We start from the raw sequence: 13,086 nt of genomic DNA on the forward strand, positions 1-13,086 counted from the left end.
AGCTCCCGTCAGTACTCACTGGCCAGCGGCAAGGCAGGTCTCATTAGTAATACCCTGCACTCTCAGCAAACCACTTAGTATCAATCTAAACCTCCACTGGGTCCATATACCATACAATAAAAGACCACAACGGGGCTTGTGAGCAGCAATACAAATGCTCCATTAGCACTCTCACTATTATATTTTTCTTATTTAAATTTTGATCATAATTCAGCCCACACTGCAATTTAGTTCCACACGTTACATTGTTGTCCACAGATACAAATGGACCCACAGTTTTAAAAAACTTGCACCAGACTATACAGTCACGCTAAAAAGGTTTTACGTACAAGGGAATAACAAAAAAATAACAAAAATAACTTAGCAGGTCTAAAAATTCAGTAGCTACGACCTCAGATGAACTACAAAAAAAAGCATATAACACCATGTATTTATTTATTATTATTTACAGCTGCATCTGAACAAACCAAAAAGGAAGACTTTTTGCAGAGATTAGACCAGAGTGGAGACGTCTGGCCGTAATGCACAAAACCCAAACACAGCATATCAACACTAACACCACATACCATAAGCACAGTGGTGGAGGGGTGATGATTTGAGCTTGGACGCGAGGCAATGAGTCGACCGTCAACTCCTCCATATACCAAAATATTCTGGAGTCAAATATGAGGTCATCAGTCTGGCAGCTAAAACTTGACTGAAATTGCATCAAATGACAATGACCCCAAGCACAGCAACAAATCTACAATAGAATGGTGAAAGAGACCAACACTGAAGGTGTTACAGAGATCCAGACCTCAAGCACGACCTTAAATGAATGCCTGAACTTCAATGGGCTGACCTACCATTGTAAAGTTAGGTCAGTCAAGTTATTGCATGTAAAGGTGCTTCTACAGTCACTGAATCCTGAGGTGCACCTTGTCTTTCCACACACCGCTTCTCCATTTTGGCTTAGTCTTTCTTACATAAACACTATGTCGTGTCGGTACTGACCTCAAGCTGTATTCTAAAAGCTTTAAGAACTGGTTATATTATGGTTATAATATGTCCTTAGAACTGACATTATCATGACTGTGTACTGTTACTTTAAGTGGAGCTTTACCCATTAAAAATATTCTCATACTTTCACTGGATATGAGAACTGGATTTCATAGCTATGACTCACAGATCAAATAAGAGTTTTTCATTAGTAAGGCCCACATTGTCCAAAGTCAAACTCAGAGCATCAGGTCACAAGTGCGATCAGCACTTTTAAGACTTATTTTTGGCTTTTATTGGTAGGACAGTAGCAGACAGGGAAGCAGAGGAAATAACATAAAGCAATTGTAGCTACATTTTGTATCCACAATTGAAAACCACCCTATTGTAAGTTTTAAACCAGGCACTTGATCTGAACGCCAGCATTAACTTCAAGGCGTTTTTCTAAACTGGGAGAAATCCCTGACTCAAATCTTTTTTCCAGTCCATAATTACAAATTTAAAGCTGAGGGCAATTTTACAGCAACATTAAGGGGAGCCTGCAAAGCTTTTCCTTGTTTTTGTTTTTTTTATGCTGTGTATATGACCAAAACTTTAAATACTCACATCAATGTGTGTGCAGGTAAGAGACAAAAGGTCAGACTTCACACTGCTCTAAACATAGCAGCCCCATCCACCTGGTGTTCAAACCTTCTATTTGAGAAGGGCAACCAGCTCAAAGTGTGGAGCTACACCTGCACGATTCAGACAGTTGATGAACTAAAGGGCTGCACGACTGCCTGGTATAAGTTAAATAAAGATTATTTTGAACTGAGAATCATGCGAAGCTACTTTGGTAGAGCCCAAGACTGAAAATATGAAGCTGGTAACAGGTAACAGGCCAACTTTAAAGCCTTATGATGCAAAATCACATAAAACAATCACCGTGCAGCGATCGGCAGCTAGCACAGTGTAAAATAAGCCTGCTGATTGCATCTCATATCTAAATTCAAGTCTAAGGGCACCTCCGGTATCAGCAGAAAGAGATCACGAGACAACACGCTGACCACAGGGGGCACATCAAGGTCAAACCCGTGTCATATCCACTGACCTGCCAGCCGCTGACTGACAGCATTTATAGCAAAGGTAACAAAAGAGGACAGGTAGAGGTGTGAAATATAATCTGATGAGGCCGAAAGGAGCAAAAGGGTGAAGTTGAGGGGGTGGGATGTGTTTTATCTGCCTTTTTATGGCCTGGTGTGTGTGGTGTGTGTGTGTGGGTTGGGGGGTGTTAAAGAATGGTGTAAATGTGACAGACAGATGACTTCAGGAGAGAAGGCATAGAGGGGAAAAACAAGCTTGACAGAGAGCAGATTTATTACACAGTTTCCATCTTTTCTCTGTAGCAAACAGCAAGCAAAGGTTCATTTACACTTTCAGTGTCCAGCTTTATGCACAGTAAACTAATCTGAAATCAATACAACCTGGTTACATATCATGAAGATGACCCACATCAGCAAAACTAACACTAAACCTCTGAAAAATTCAAATGAAAATGGTTTCAGTCTGCTAAGAGCAGTGAACAGACAAACTTTCTACTCTACACTTTTACGATTTTCTGCATCACTGATGAAATTGTTCCTGCTGCATGTTTGACTAAACACAGTGTTAGAAAACATCTTGGTCGGGGGTCTACAAGGTCTACTCTTGATGTCAGTCTTGTCTTAATCTGATCTCAATGTGGGGAAAAATATAGAAACCGATATTTATGGAAATCTAATGACGATAAATGATGTGTTCAGATCTGATGGTTTGGACAACAGGTGTAAAAACCACAAAAAAAAGGCGGTAACAAAAGCAGGCAAAGCTCACCTGCTCACCGGCTGGGTGGTTCTTGACCCGGGTGTCCAGCCGGCTGTGCAGGAGCTCCTCCTCAGTGTGGATCTGCTGCAGGAGTCGCTTGGGCTGAACGACCTCCTCGGCGGGCGGCAGCCTTCCCTCCGGACTCCCCCATTCTCTCAGAGCTGCAGAGGACACGCACAGGCGGGGCGAAAAGGTCATTTATGAGTTTTACTTACCAGAATCAACAACTGGCCGTGAGCTTCTTGTTGTCCCTACTTATTTATTAAATCGCGAGTATTTGGCTCTGTGTTTGAAGCGTGGGAGCCTCTTACCTGTCTCGGCGTACCGTGCGTAGACTGCAGCGAACAGCAGGCATCTCACCGCGAGCATGATGCTCACATAGTCCCAGTGATTTCCTCCGTGCAGCGCCGTTAAATGAACCGACACCAGCCGTGAGCGGAGCTGCAGCAGGACTCTTGTTGTTGTTGTTGACAGTGAAGACAAACACAGCAGCTTGGTGCCTTCACACTGTACGCCCGCATTTCTCACTCCCTGTCCGCCTGCGGCGAGTTACAGACACCTTGAAGGGGCTCCTCCTCTAGGCTGGGGTAACATGGTGTTTGTGTGTCCGTGTCGCCCTGAGTTGCTCGGCTTCACACACCTGTCTGCCGGCTTCGTTACTGAGTGAGGCTGCGCGAGGAAACAAGCAGCACGTGGGCGTGACAGGACCACCCACACTCTTTAATGGATCCAACACTCGGGCCCGGGAGCCCGAGGGGAAACACCTGATATCATCCTCCAGACTCAGGCATTATTTTAAGGACTTCAAATGCATGCCATCCATCTAATGCATTTCAAACAGTGGTTTATTATTTATAATGCAGATAAGCTAAGTGTATTTTCTTTGCCCTGTCGATTAGAATAAATACATTTTCTTATAATTAATATTGAATTAAAGCTATTATCCCGAAAGAATTATGTAAATGAATATATTTGAATTATATATACGCAATAATATGATTCACTTATCGGTTGGGTGAAAACTGGGATGAGGAGAACATATCAAATATTGTTCATGTCAGCTGGTCTGATGAGTCACACAGGACACATCGACCTGCTGCTGCCCTTGCTTCATCCTTCACTTCTTATTTAAGTTTTACATACAGAGTCAGCATTTATAAAGTCTTCACCACACTTGGAAAAAACCCGTTTTTTAAAGCACACAGAGGGGGGATATTTATGAATAAAAACATTTATTCAAAAACACTGTACAAGGTTTCAATTCACATTCCCAGAGACAACTGACAGACTTCCATATGCAAAAATCATGTGGCATTCCCTTTGTCACATTGTGACCTTTTTTTCATGTTTAGAAGCAGCAGTGAGCTCTGGACTTCATAGACCATTTCATCATATCAAAGATGTCCAAAAATGGTATTTATTGGTAGATGACCTCATACTATATATCTAATAAACCTAACTTGCTTCTCCTTGACAAAGTCAGTCCTCTGGCCCACCTTCAAAACGAAGAAAGAGCTTTTTGACATTAATCAGGTGGTTTGGCTCACAGTTCGTCAGTCCTCCACCCTGTGAACGCCTCGTCTGTTTGACCATCAACACCAGCATATGTGGGACCTGATCCAGGCGCAGCACTTACAGTAATTGAATAATGCCCCCTTTCAGAAAGGCCTCATTAAATTCTCAGTATTGCCACGAGTTCCCGAACAGAGCTGCCTGAGCGACTGCAGTCAGCACAACACACAATACTATTAAGGGGACTATGCACAATGAGGGTTCAAGAGGAACATGATCATCAACAGGATTCAAATTCTTGGGAAGATATAGGATAAATTAACCAGCATCTAATGCAGAAGACAATTAAATCTGAAATTAAGCCCTAATTTTAAATATTTATTCAGTGTACAAAGGGCTTTTGTGCTTCCCATCTTTCACAAAAAAAAAGTCAAGAAAATAGCTGTCAGTGCTGAACCTCTACAATCTGTACCACAGTCCTGCTAAAAGGGTCCCTTTCTTCCCCACACATTGAGGCGGATGGGGTTGATGGCTTAAGGACAGTATGCAGGTGTGACTCGTAGCTCGTGTCGTGCATCCAGGGACACGGCCTGTGGAGTAGTTCCTTGTCGAGCTCACAGTTCTGCTCAGTGGATGCCAGAGGTGTAGCTGAGGTCAGGCCCAGCTGTGACAGCAGGTCACAGTCCCAGTCTGACTCTGAGGATGATGGAGAGAGCTTCGCCAGGTCTGGGATGAGGCCTGGCTCGATACAGATTGAGGTAGAGTGAGATACTGAACGCTGAGATTCTTGACTGGAAAATCCACTGTGACATTTATCAGTGTGGAAGTCGACTGGTTGAGTGGCAGCTGGGTCAATTTTGACAGAGGATCGGGTTAAATTCTGTGCACTCGGACAACAAAACGTACTACAAGTCTGTTTTAAACCAAACATATCCACAGTAGTAAATGTTGAAGAGACAGTAGAACTGAGACAAGACTGAGAGATTTCATAACAGAGCTTGTCCAAGAGTAAAGCGCATTCAGTCTTTGCTGTATTGTCACTTTGTAGTTTTGCTGGTTTAATATTTTGTCCTGTCCAGCTATCACTGTTACCAGTCTTTGTTGTCCTCATCCTTTTACTGTTGCTACATTCAGGGCTGGCAGATCGACAACGCTTTTTGAGGTTTACTGCGATTTCTGACTGACGAGGAAGGGAACGAGATCTACCTGAAGATCGCGTGGTGCACTCCAAATCTCTGTTAGAACACACAAGTCCAGCGAACTCAACAAGGTTGTCCATTTTTGCTCTTCCTGCAGTGGTCACAGCCCCAGAGGTAAGTGGTGGGGTGGGGAGAACATCTGTGAATGCTGAGTCAAATGTAAACACACCATCCTCAGTTTGTCCTTCCACAGGCTCCTCTGTGATGTATGGTTGAGGACTGAGGACAGGGGGGTCTGAGTAAGGACTCTGAGGATTTATAATGTAGGAATAGGGGACTTGGGGGCTGAGGACTGGAGGCAGGGAGAAAGGGTCAGAGAGGGGACACGGAGAGAGACGTTGAATTTCAGGCAGTTGAGTGACTGAATCCTGGGCTTCTACTTCAGGTTTTAATACAGGCATGACTGGACTCAAAGCCTGAGGATGCATATCAGGCAGCTGGCAGTCTGTCACATGATTGAAAGACTGAGCGTCAGCAGGCTGAGTGCCTGGATTTGGGACGGTAAACTGAACTCCTGGTGATGGACTGGCAGGGCCTGGGCAGGAAAGAGGACCCCTGGTAGGGCTGGAAAGGTGAGTATTTAATGATGAACCTCGTCTCCGCAGGGCCTGAACAGCATGCTCCGTCTCGGCATCAGAAAGAGGCTCCAGTTCACAGACATCATGGATAGGCAGAGGAGCTGGAGGTCTAGTAAAGGACACAGACGATCACAGTTGAAAACAGAAAACAAAATATATAATCTATATCAAAATATATCATAATCCAAGCTGACCTGCTCAGTTCTTCTTGCTGGGGTGGACTGGGATCAAATTCTGGAAGCATTTCAACCACAAGCTGATCCACCAAGCTGTAATTCGAAGGATTCAGCACAAATGTGCGGTGCTGATCGGACTGCAAGTGCTTCAAGGACAAAAAAACAAAAAACAAAAAGCCCACAGCATGAAAATTAACAAAATCACCCAAAGGATCCAACTTCTATTTGATTTAAATAATAATTATTAAAAAAAAATAAAATAAAAAAAAATTCCTACCTCTTCCAGATTTGTGAATGGTTGTTGGCAGCATTCACAGTAAGAATTGTCCTTTTTGCGTGGTCGCCAAGGTGAAGGGTTACAACTGAGTGGGGATTTACTTTGGGATTTTTCTTGAATGTTACTTTCAACTTTCTTGACCCTAAATAAGAGAAATACAAATATTATGAATCCTCAAAATACTTTTTACAGAATAACACTTTCTTCATGGAGTGCAACTTATTTCCACCATCATTTCAACCATTTATTCAAAAATGAAAAATAATCAAGCAGTTTGTAAGACATAACAATCAGTATTAGTCAAACTGTTAGCCAACCACATGTGAACAAACCTTGTTTTGGTTTCCTCCATGTCTGTCTTCCTATCAAACCGAGGAGGAGGAGGACATTCAAAGGGACTGAATCGACCAGCGTAGTACAGATCTGGGAAGGTCATAGACTGCATGTGCAAAGGCTTGTATTTCCTGTTTACATGGCAGAATAACAGAGGGAGGACCAATAGAAAAAATGAAAAAACAAATAAAAATGTCTGTATCAATGTTTCAACATTACAATACTGAGAATCTGAAGACTGACTCAGTAATACAGTAATTTTATAGCTGAAGCATTCTGAAGCTATATTAACCACAAAAATGTATTTGCGATCGACTGTATCTAGCAGTCCAGATGCCATGAGTTCAACGTCATAGCAATGGCCCATACACATTAGCCAGATCACATCAATTAACTGAAATGAGAGCGCAAATGATGGACTGTTAGCACACAGAGATCCCCTGCAGGAAGGGGCAGTGGAGCTTGCAAAGCCTCATCAAATAGAAATCGTATCCAATTGAGCTCTGGCCTCCTGGGGAGCTGCCTCAGTGGGAGGGGAGCTCGTCACATTACATGATGAGACTTTACAATTTCAATTAAGAAATTCATCTGGGCTGAAATGCACACCTCTAGAACCAGCACCCACTGGGGCAAGACGGGCAGAAACAATGGGATAGATCACTGCCCCCCACTGCTGCTTCACTGTCATTATGCTTAACCCTCTAAAAAAGGCTTGAATCTGACACCGAACCATTAAATGAGGCTTTGCAGGCCTTGGGGGGGAAAGAAAAACCTTCTTCCTTTGCCTTGCTAAATCCCAACTTGTCTGTCTTTACTGACTAGGATTTAATTTGGGGAAGAAAAAAAATTTAACTTAAAGCAGTATCTTGTTATTTTAAGCTATTCTAAAACAAGGTGTGACTGATTTCTAAAGGAAAGAGAAACTTTCTCTTCCTTAAATATAAAATGAACTGCACAAAAGAGGGAACTCACCTGCTCAAGTCCTCAATTTTAAGATAAGGGGATCTCAAGGCCAAAGCTGTTGAGAGCAGATTTGAGAAGGAAAGGACAAATAAATTAGCCAAAGTAAAAATGTTGTGAGGAAATAGAATCAAAACATAACCACAGACTTACCCTTGACAGCAGGAGAGCATTGATGTTTAGTGCCAGTCTTCTGCGGTAAAAATAAAAGTCATCAATATGAAACCAACATCAACATCTTTTACTTCATTCAGTTTGAATTGGTCTCCATCATGTGTTTGCTCATTATCGTTACCATTTTCCAGCCTAAAATCTAAAAACCGCTACAACAGGAAATCTGTCAAATGATGTGAAAAGATAAACAGCTCAAACACCTTACCTCTGCCCTCTTGTGTTTAGTACTGAAGCTCTCTCGAGTTAAATATTTCAGATAACGGAGGACATCTGATAACACGTTAAGGAACAACTTTCAATGTGCAAAACACAAATAATGTCTTTTAATCTGGGCACTGAGTTTAAAACAAAGTACAAAGTCATCTCTCCTAAAAAGATACTTTTGAGTACTGAAAATAACACAACAGTTCAAGTCCAGCCACTTTAGGAACAGTCTGGATTTTTTTTAGCGCTTTGCCAAGTTTCTGATTGTTCCCTGGACAAGATAAATAGCCACAAACTGGTACACAGCAGACAACTTAAATTAAAAGCCGCATTTAAATAGCAGCATACAAGAAAACATGAGCATCACACAATGCCATCTGCTGTGAGCATAGGCACACTGCATGTTAATCATGGCTTGTTGTGAAATTCCACTAAATTTAGTCAAAAGGATACCATCCACATGCAAAATCTTGACTCCCCATGATCGAGCACTGGACAAAACACTGGTTCCCTTCAGTCGTTCCTACAAGGCAGATTCATCAGAAAAGAGACAGTGAAGAATTAAGATATGAAAATACATCATCAGTACTTATAAAGAGAATTTTGTCTTCATTGACTTACATTGTTGCGAATGGCTTTTTCGAGCAGCGCTTTCCCTCGACTGCCGCAAGCCTATAGACACAAACGCAGTGCAGTTATACAGTATAGTTCATTTTAACTTACACTAATGCCTAATGAGTTTGATCTTTTTAGTGATCTTGTGTTAGTCACAATCAGTGTTGGGTAAGTTACTTTAAATTAGTAACTTAGTTACATTACTAGTTACTTCTCTAAAAAAGTAACTCAGTTACTTCAAGTTACTCGTTACTTTCAAAGTAACTAGTTACTAGGGAAAGTAACTTTGGTTTTACTCAGAATTCTCTTGTTAATGTGTTGCTTCCGTAACTGGATACCCAGCCAGACTGCCAGTCTTCTAGCTTGCTTACTTGCCACAAGTGCACTGTGCCACCTACCAATAGAAAGGAAAAAATAATGTGCACATTTCCACGAGAGAAATCCCACGCCTGGACCGTCGTTGACCGCCGCCATGATTCTAGCCTGCTTTTTACATCCAACACAAAAACTGCAGTCGTGGTGCTTTTGATTGTACTCAGAACTTGGAAATTCTGCCTTCTGAATAGGAAGATGTAGGTAACACCAGACTGCAGATGAGCTGCATACAGGGCTGGACTGGGACAAAAAAATCGTCCCGGGCATTTTGACTAGAGACCGGCCCACCATTATAGGAAAAATCATAAAGCCTTTGAATGAAAACAAACACTGTTGTGACAGTGATGTACACTGTTCTGATGGTATATATGTATCAATCTATCAATTGTTTGTTGTAAGACTCGGATAATTATTTTTTTAAAAGCTAGACATTTTAAATTAGAATAATAAAGAAAAGTATTTCCTTGTGCCCCCCTTTCCCTGTTAATGCCCATACCTGGCCCCCTGGCAACACTTTGCTAGACCCGCCCCTGCACAGTTACCAGCTGTCAGCTACTTAGAAAAGGATCCTGGTGTTATTTGTCTCTCAGAAACAGCTCATACCTTCCCTTCAACTCATTCATGTCACCTAAAAGGTAAACCTGTTTCTCCATCACCTGTTCAGCTCTGATGATTCAGTAAGGACATCTCCTGGTTTCATCTGCATGTTTCCCTCTCACCAGATAACCAAACCGATATCATGACCAGCAGCTTTACAGCCGTGGCTCCAGCAAACATCAGCTGATACTAGCAATTAATATTAAATAAATTCTAACAACAGCTGATCAAGCTTAAACGTGCTGCTGTTGTTTAACGCGACATCCGCTGGTTTCCTCTTTCTGGCGCAAAGTGGGCGATAAATAAACAAGAGAGAAAAGCCGATCAGCTGATCATTGATCAGTTTCGTGATTGAAGTAGAAACGGGAGAGAATGAGAGAAGAAGAGGCAGCTGTGCAGCTTCAGCTTTGTGTCTTGTTCATTGACAAACTGTGTTCCTTTTCACCTCAGTACGAAACGCGTAATATTTTCTCTGAATACCAGACGATTCTGTTTTTTACGGGACGGTTGGCAACTCTAATAATTAACCGTATGAACAAAATAAAGTTCAACATCAGTAACATAGCACCCACCCAGCTGTATAGAAACTCTGACATGCTAGCTAGCACGCAGTACGAAAATGTCAGCATACCGAAAATAAACTCCACCTAAACTTGGTTTATATCTGACTGATAGACTGCAGGTCATAACTTCTTACCTGAAGTTCAGTTCACCTGACACGCGGACCGGCGGCCGCTCTCCTCTTGCCTCCCTTTTCCTTCATCCACCTGCTGGCTTCCACCACTTGCTAATGTTATTGAATCTGTGGAAGCTCCGCGATATCCACCACACGAAGTAACGAGTAACGAGCCTATCTAAATCCCAGTAACGAGTTCCTGGTTTTGGCATAATAACTAGTTACCGTGCTCGTTACCACAATAATAACGTAGTTACTGTAACGCGTTACTTAATAACGCGTTAGTCCCAACACTGGTCACAATCTTGTCAGAGTAGCTTTCCAGGTTTCAGGGCAGTAATGGGCAGTTAAACATGTGCCAAAATGCATTTGTGGTATTTGATAATTAATCAAAAGCCTGACAGAAAGTGATAGAAGGAGCTACAGTACCATTGGCCTGGGAGTTCCAGGTCGCTGCTTATCGTTGATGAGGCCATTGTCCCGCTGCTTAATCAGTTGTTGGGCTAATTGGCTTGTCCCACCCTTGGAAACAATACTCTTCTCGTCCAGGCCTTCTTTGTTTCCAGTCACAACAAAGTTTACATCCTTGTGTAGAAAACTCTCAACCCTCTTCAAAAGAAAAAAATAAATAAATAAATTAAAACAATATCCACGTGAGTTTCTGCTGAATCCAAAATCTAACTTCAGTCCAGTGGATGTACTGTAAGTGTTCACTGGCCATTTGAACTTATCAAGTGTTTATCAACAGTAAGAAGACTTTGTTTTCTAAAGAAAACAGACACACGAGTACAGCCAATGAGATAAAAAAGAAAAGTTCAGGTCAGTGAGGAAGATCAGTATAATCGTTATTAGGGTTGTATGGTACAGATTTCAAGACTAAATCCATTATTCAAAGGTTTAAAAGTCTCAAGATTGGTGCTTTTGTCATCTATGTCCAAACTGCAGTTTCTCACTTCTTACAGACACTTTTGAAGATATAATTTAAATACAATGCAAAGCCTTTAAACAACAGCCAACAGTAAAAGAAGGTTCCACTGGCAGGCTATCTTAACATATGCTTACCCCTCCAAAAAGAGATATGGATTCCAAAAGCAGGACTGTTGGCTGTTTCTTCACATTGTCCAGGTAGAAGGTCTTTCCCTCCAGCTTTTTCGCCCCAAGACACAGCTTCCCCAGAAGCCCATATCCACGTTCTTTTGAATACTGCTGCGGTTGCATGATCCTGGTGCAGTAAAGGCTGTCACAAGCACCAGGACCCTACAAAAATTAAAGGAACATCTGTCAAGATCCAAATAAGCTTTTAAGTTACATAACCGGCAAGCGTATAAATTCGCTTTCTAGCAACTATGTTTACAAAACAATGGTTAAAGTGCAGCAATTTGAATTTCGGTCACGTAAGATTACCACCAAAACGCAACTGCGCAGTTCAAGTTTCAGCCTAGCTACTCTGCTAGTTAGCTTTAGCCGACTTGAGCGAGGCTAGCTTTCTCTAACAACAGAGAGAAACCATTCAATGTCGGCTAAATTTAACCTATCTTCTGCTTCTTTGTGACGAATAAACAAAAGAAACACGGCTTACTTGTGTTTTGTTCCTGTTCTGGAGAGAAGCGATAAACAAAAAAAGCTGCTATCACTTCAACAAGCTGGCGAAGCTGTAACCGCCGCTTTTTCAAAAACACTGGAGGACGTGCGGACATGAACGCGGCGTAACATCCGGTCTGACGTTGCCTTCAGGTGCTGTTCAGTGTGAAATCAAAAGTTAAAACGCCATCCCATTTTAACTTAGCACTGACGTCAAAAAAGAAAAGACTGTTTGCTCCTGACGCTGCCCTCCACATAACCTGTTGTCTCAAACGTGAGCCCTAGCTTTCATTTTCAAATATGCCTTTTAATATCTATTAAATATATAATGAGTTAATGGTAAGGTTCTTACAGTCACCGGTTCCGACAGTATCCTGAACCCAACACAAAAACACCCTGGTTATCAATTTTAGCATTTGAAAAGGAAAATAAGACAAATAACTTATGAAATTCAAGAAAACAGAAAATAAAAACTCATAAAAAGCATCTTAGCTGTTTAGTTGATGCTTCATCTGACACGTATTGCAACTGATTATCAGCATTGTTAATTTTACCCTCCCTATACTTTTAATTCAGCGGGTCAAACACAATGACTGCAGAAAACTACAGTCTTTGGTCAAACACATTTCCAGAGAAAATCCCCAAGATTCATTTTTTGACTATGTTAAATTTTACTTGTCATGCTAGTTTAAAGGAGCCATAAACTAAGAATTTCACCAAAAAATATATTAGGTTTCTCAGTGATAAGCTTTTCTTTCAATAAAACTTACAATATTTGACAAATTTAAAATAGACAGAAAAATTTTGGTAAGTTTTATCTACAGGGATCCCACTGAAAGAGACATAGATCTATTAAATTATTCCCTCTTTGTGCCCAGCAGAGGGCAATGTAAGCTTAAGCTGACTACCAGTGTAAATTACCCACATGCTCAAATATTCAGAATTAAATTAATAATATAATTTTCATTCTAGCCTGACAATGAAATCATTGAAAACAAGACAAAGATTA

At 41.5% G+C, this 13,086-nt stretch overlaps 2 protein-coding genes and 1 long non-coding RNA gene across 6 annotated transcripts in view; 1 reads left to right on the plus strand and 2 right to left on the minus strand.

The window, feature by feature from the left end:
• The window catches only part of adam11 (ADAM metallopeptidase domain 11), a 29,190-nt gene extending 25,595 nt beyond the window's left edge, over positions 1-3,595 (minus strand). For 3 of the 4 annotated variants that reach the window (XR_269448.4, XM_005471295.4, XM_005471294.4), the window contains exons 1-2: positions 3,132-3,591; positions 2,830-2,981 (exon numbers count right to left, since the gene is read on the minus strand). Coding sequence is in view for 3 of the 4 variants with exons in the window: in XM_005471295.4 (XP_005471352.1) it covers positions 2,830-2,981; positions 3,132-3,189 (210 nt within the window). In the remaining variant the exon portion in view is untranslated. Of the gene's footprint in view, positions 1-2,829; positions 2,982-3,131 lie in introns of all 4 variants that reach the window. The other variant, XM_019362561.2, reaches the window with a different exon arrangement.
• LOC112847655 (uncharacterized) lies at positions 2,905-4,432 on the plus strand. Its single transcript, XR_003221319.1, has 2 exons — positions 2,905-3,013; positions 3,116-4,432. It is a non-coding gene; the product is annotated as an uncharacterized LOC112847655 (long non-coding RNA).
• On the minus strand, positions 4,036-12,233 carry dbf4b (DBF4B-CDC7 kinase regulatory subunit). The gene is made up of 12 exons (XM_005471286.4): positions 12,076-12,233; positions 11,559-11,753; positions 10,926-11,105; positions 8,855-8,905; positions 8,687-8,756; positions 8,235-8,299; positions 8,009-8,048; positions 7,868-7,913; positions 6,895-7,026; positions 6,563-6,704; positions 6,304-6,431; positions 4,036-6,218 (listed from the first exon to the last, which is right to left on the minus strand). Exons 2-12 carry the CDS (start codon positions 11,712-11,714, stop codon positions 4,778-4,780), a joined length of 2,451 nt encoding a protein of 816 aa, XP_005471343.1. The 5' UTR covers positions 11,715-11,753; positions 12,076-12,233; the 3' UTR covers positions 4,036-4,777.
• Positions 12,234-13,086: the final 853 nt, after the last annotated feature.

Source organism: Oreochromis niloticus, linkage group LG8, assembly GCF_001858045.2.
Source record: "Oreochromis niloticus isolate F11D_XX linkage group LG8, O_niloticus_UMD_NMBU, whole genome shotgun sequence".
Classification (NCBI taxonomy): Eukaryota; Metazoa; Chordata; class Actinopteri; order Cichliformes; family Cichlidae; genus Oreochromis; species Oreochromis niloticus.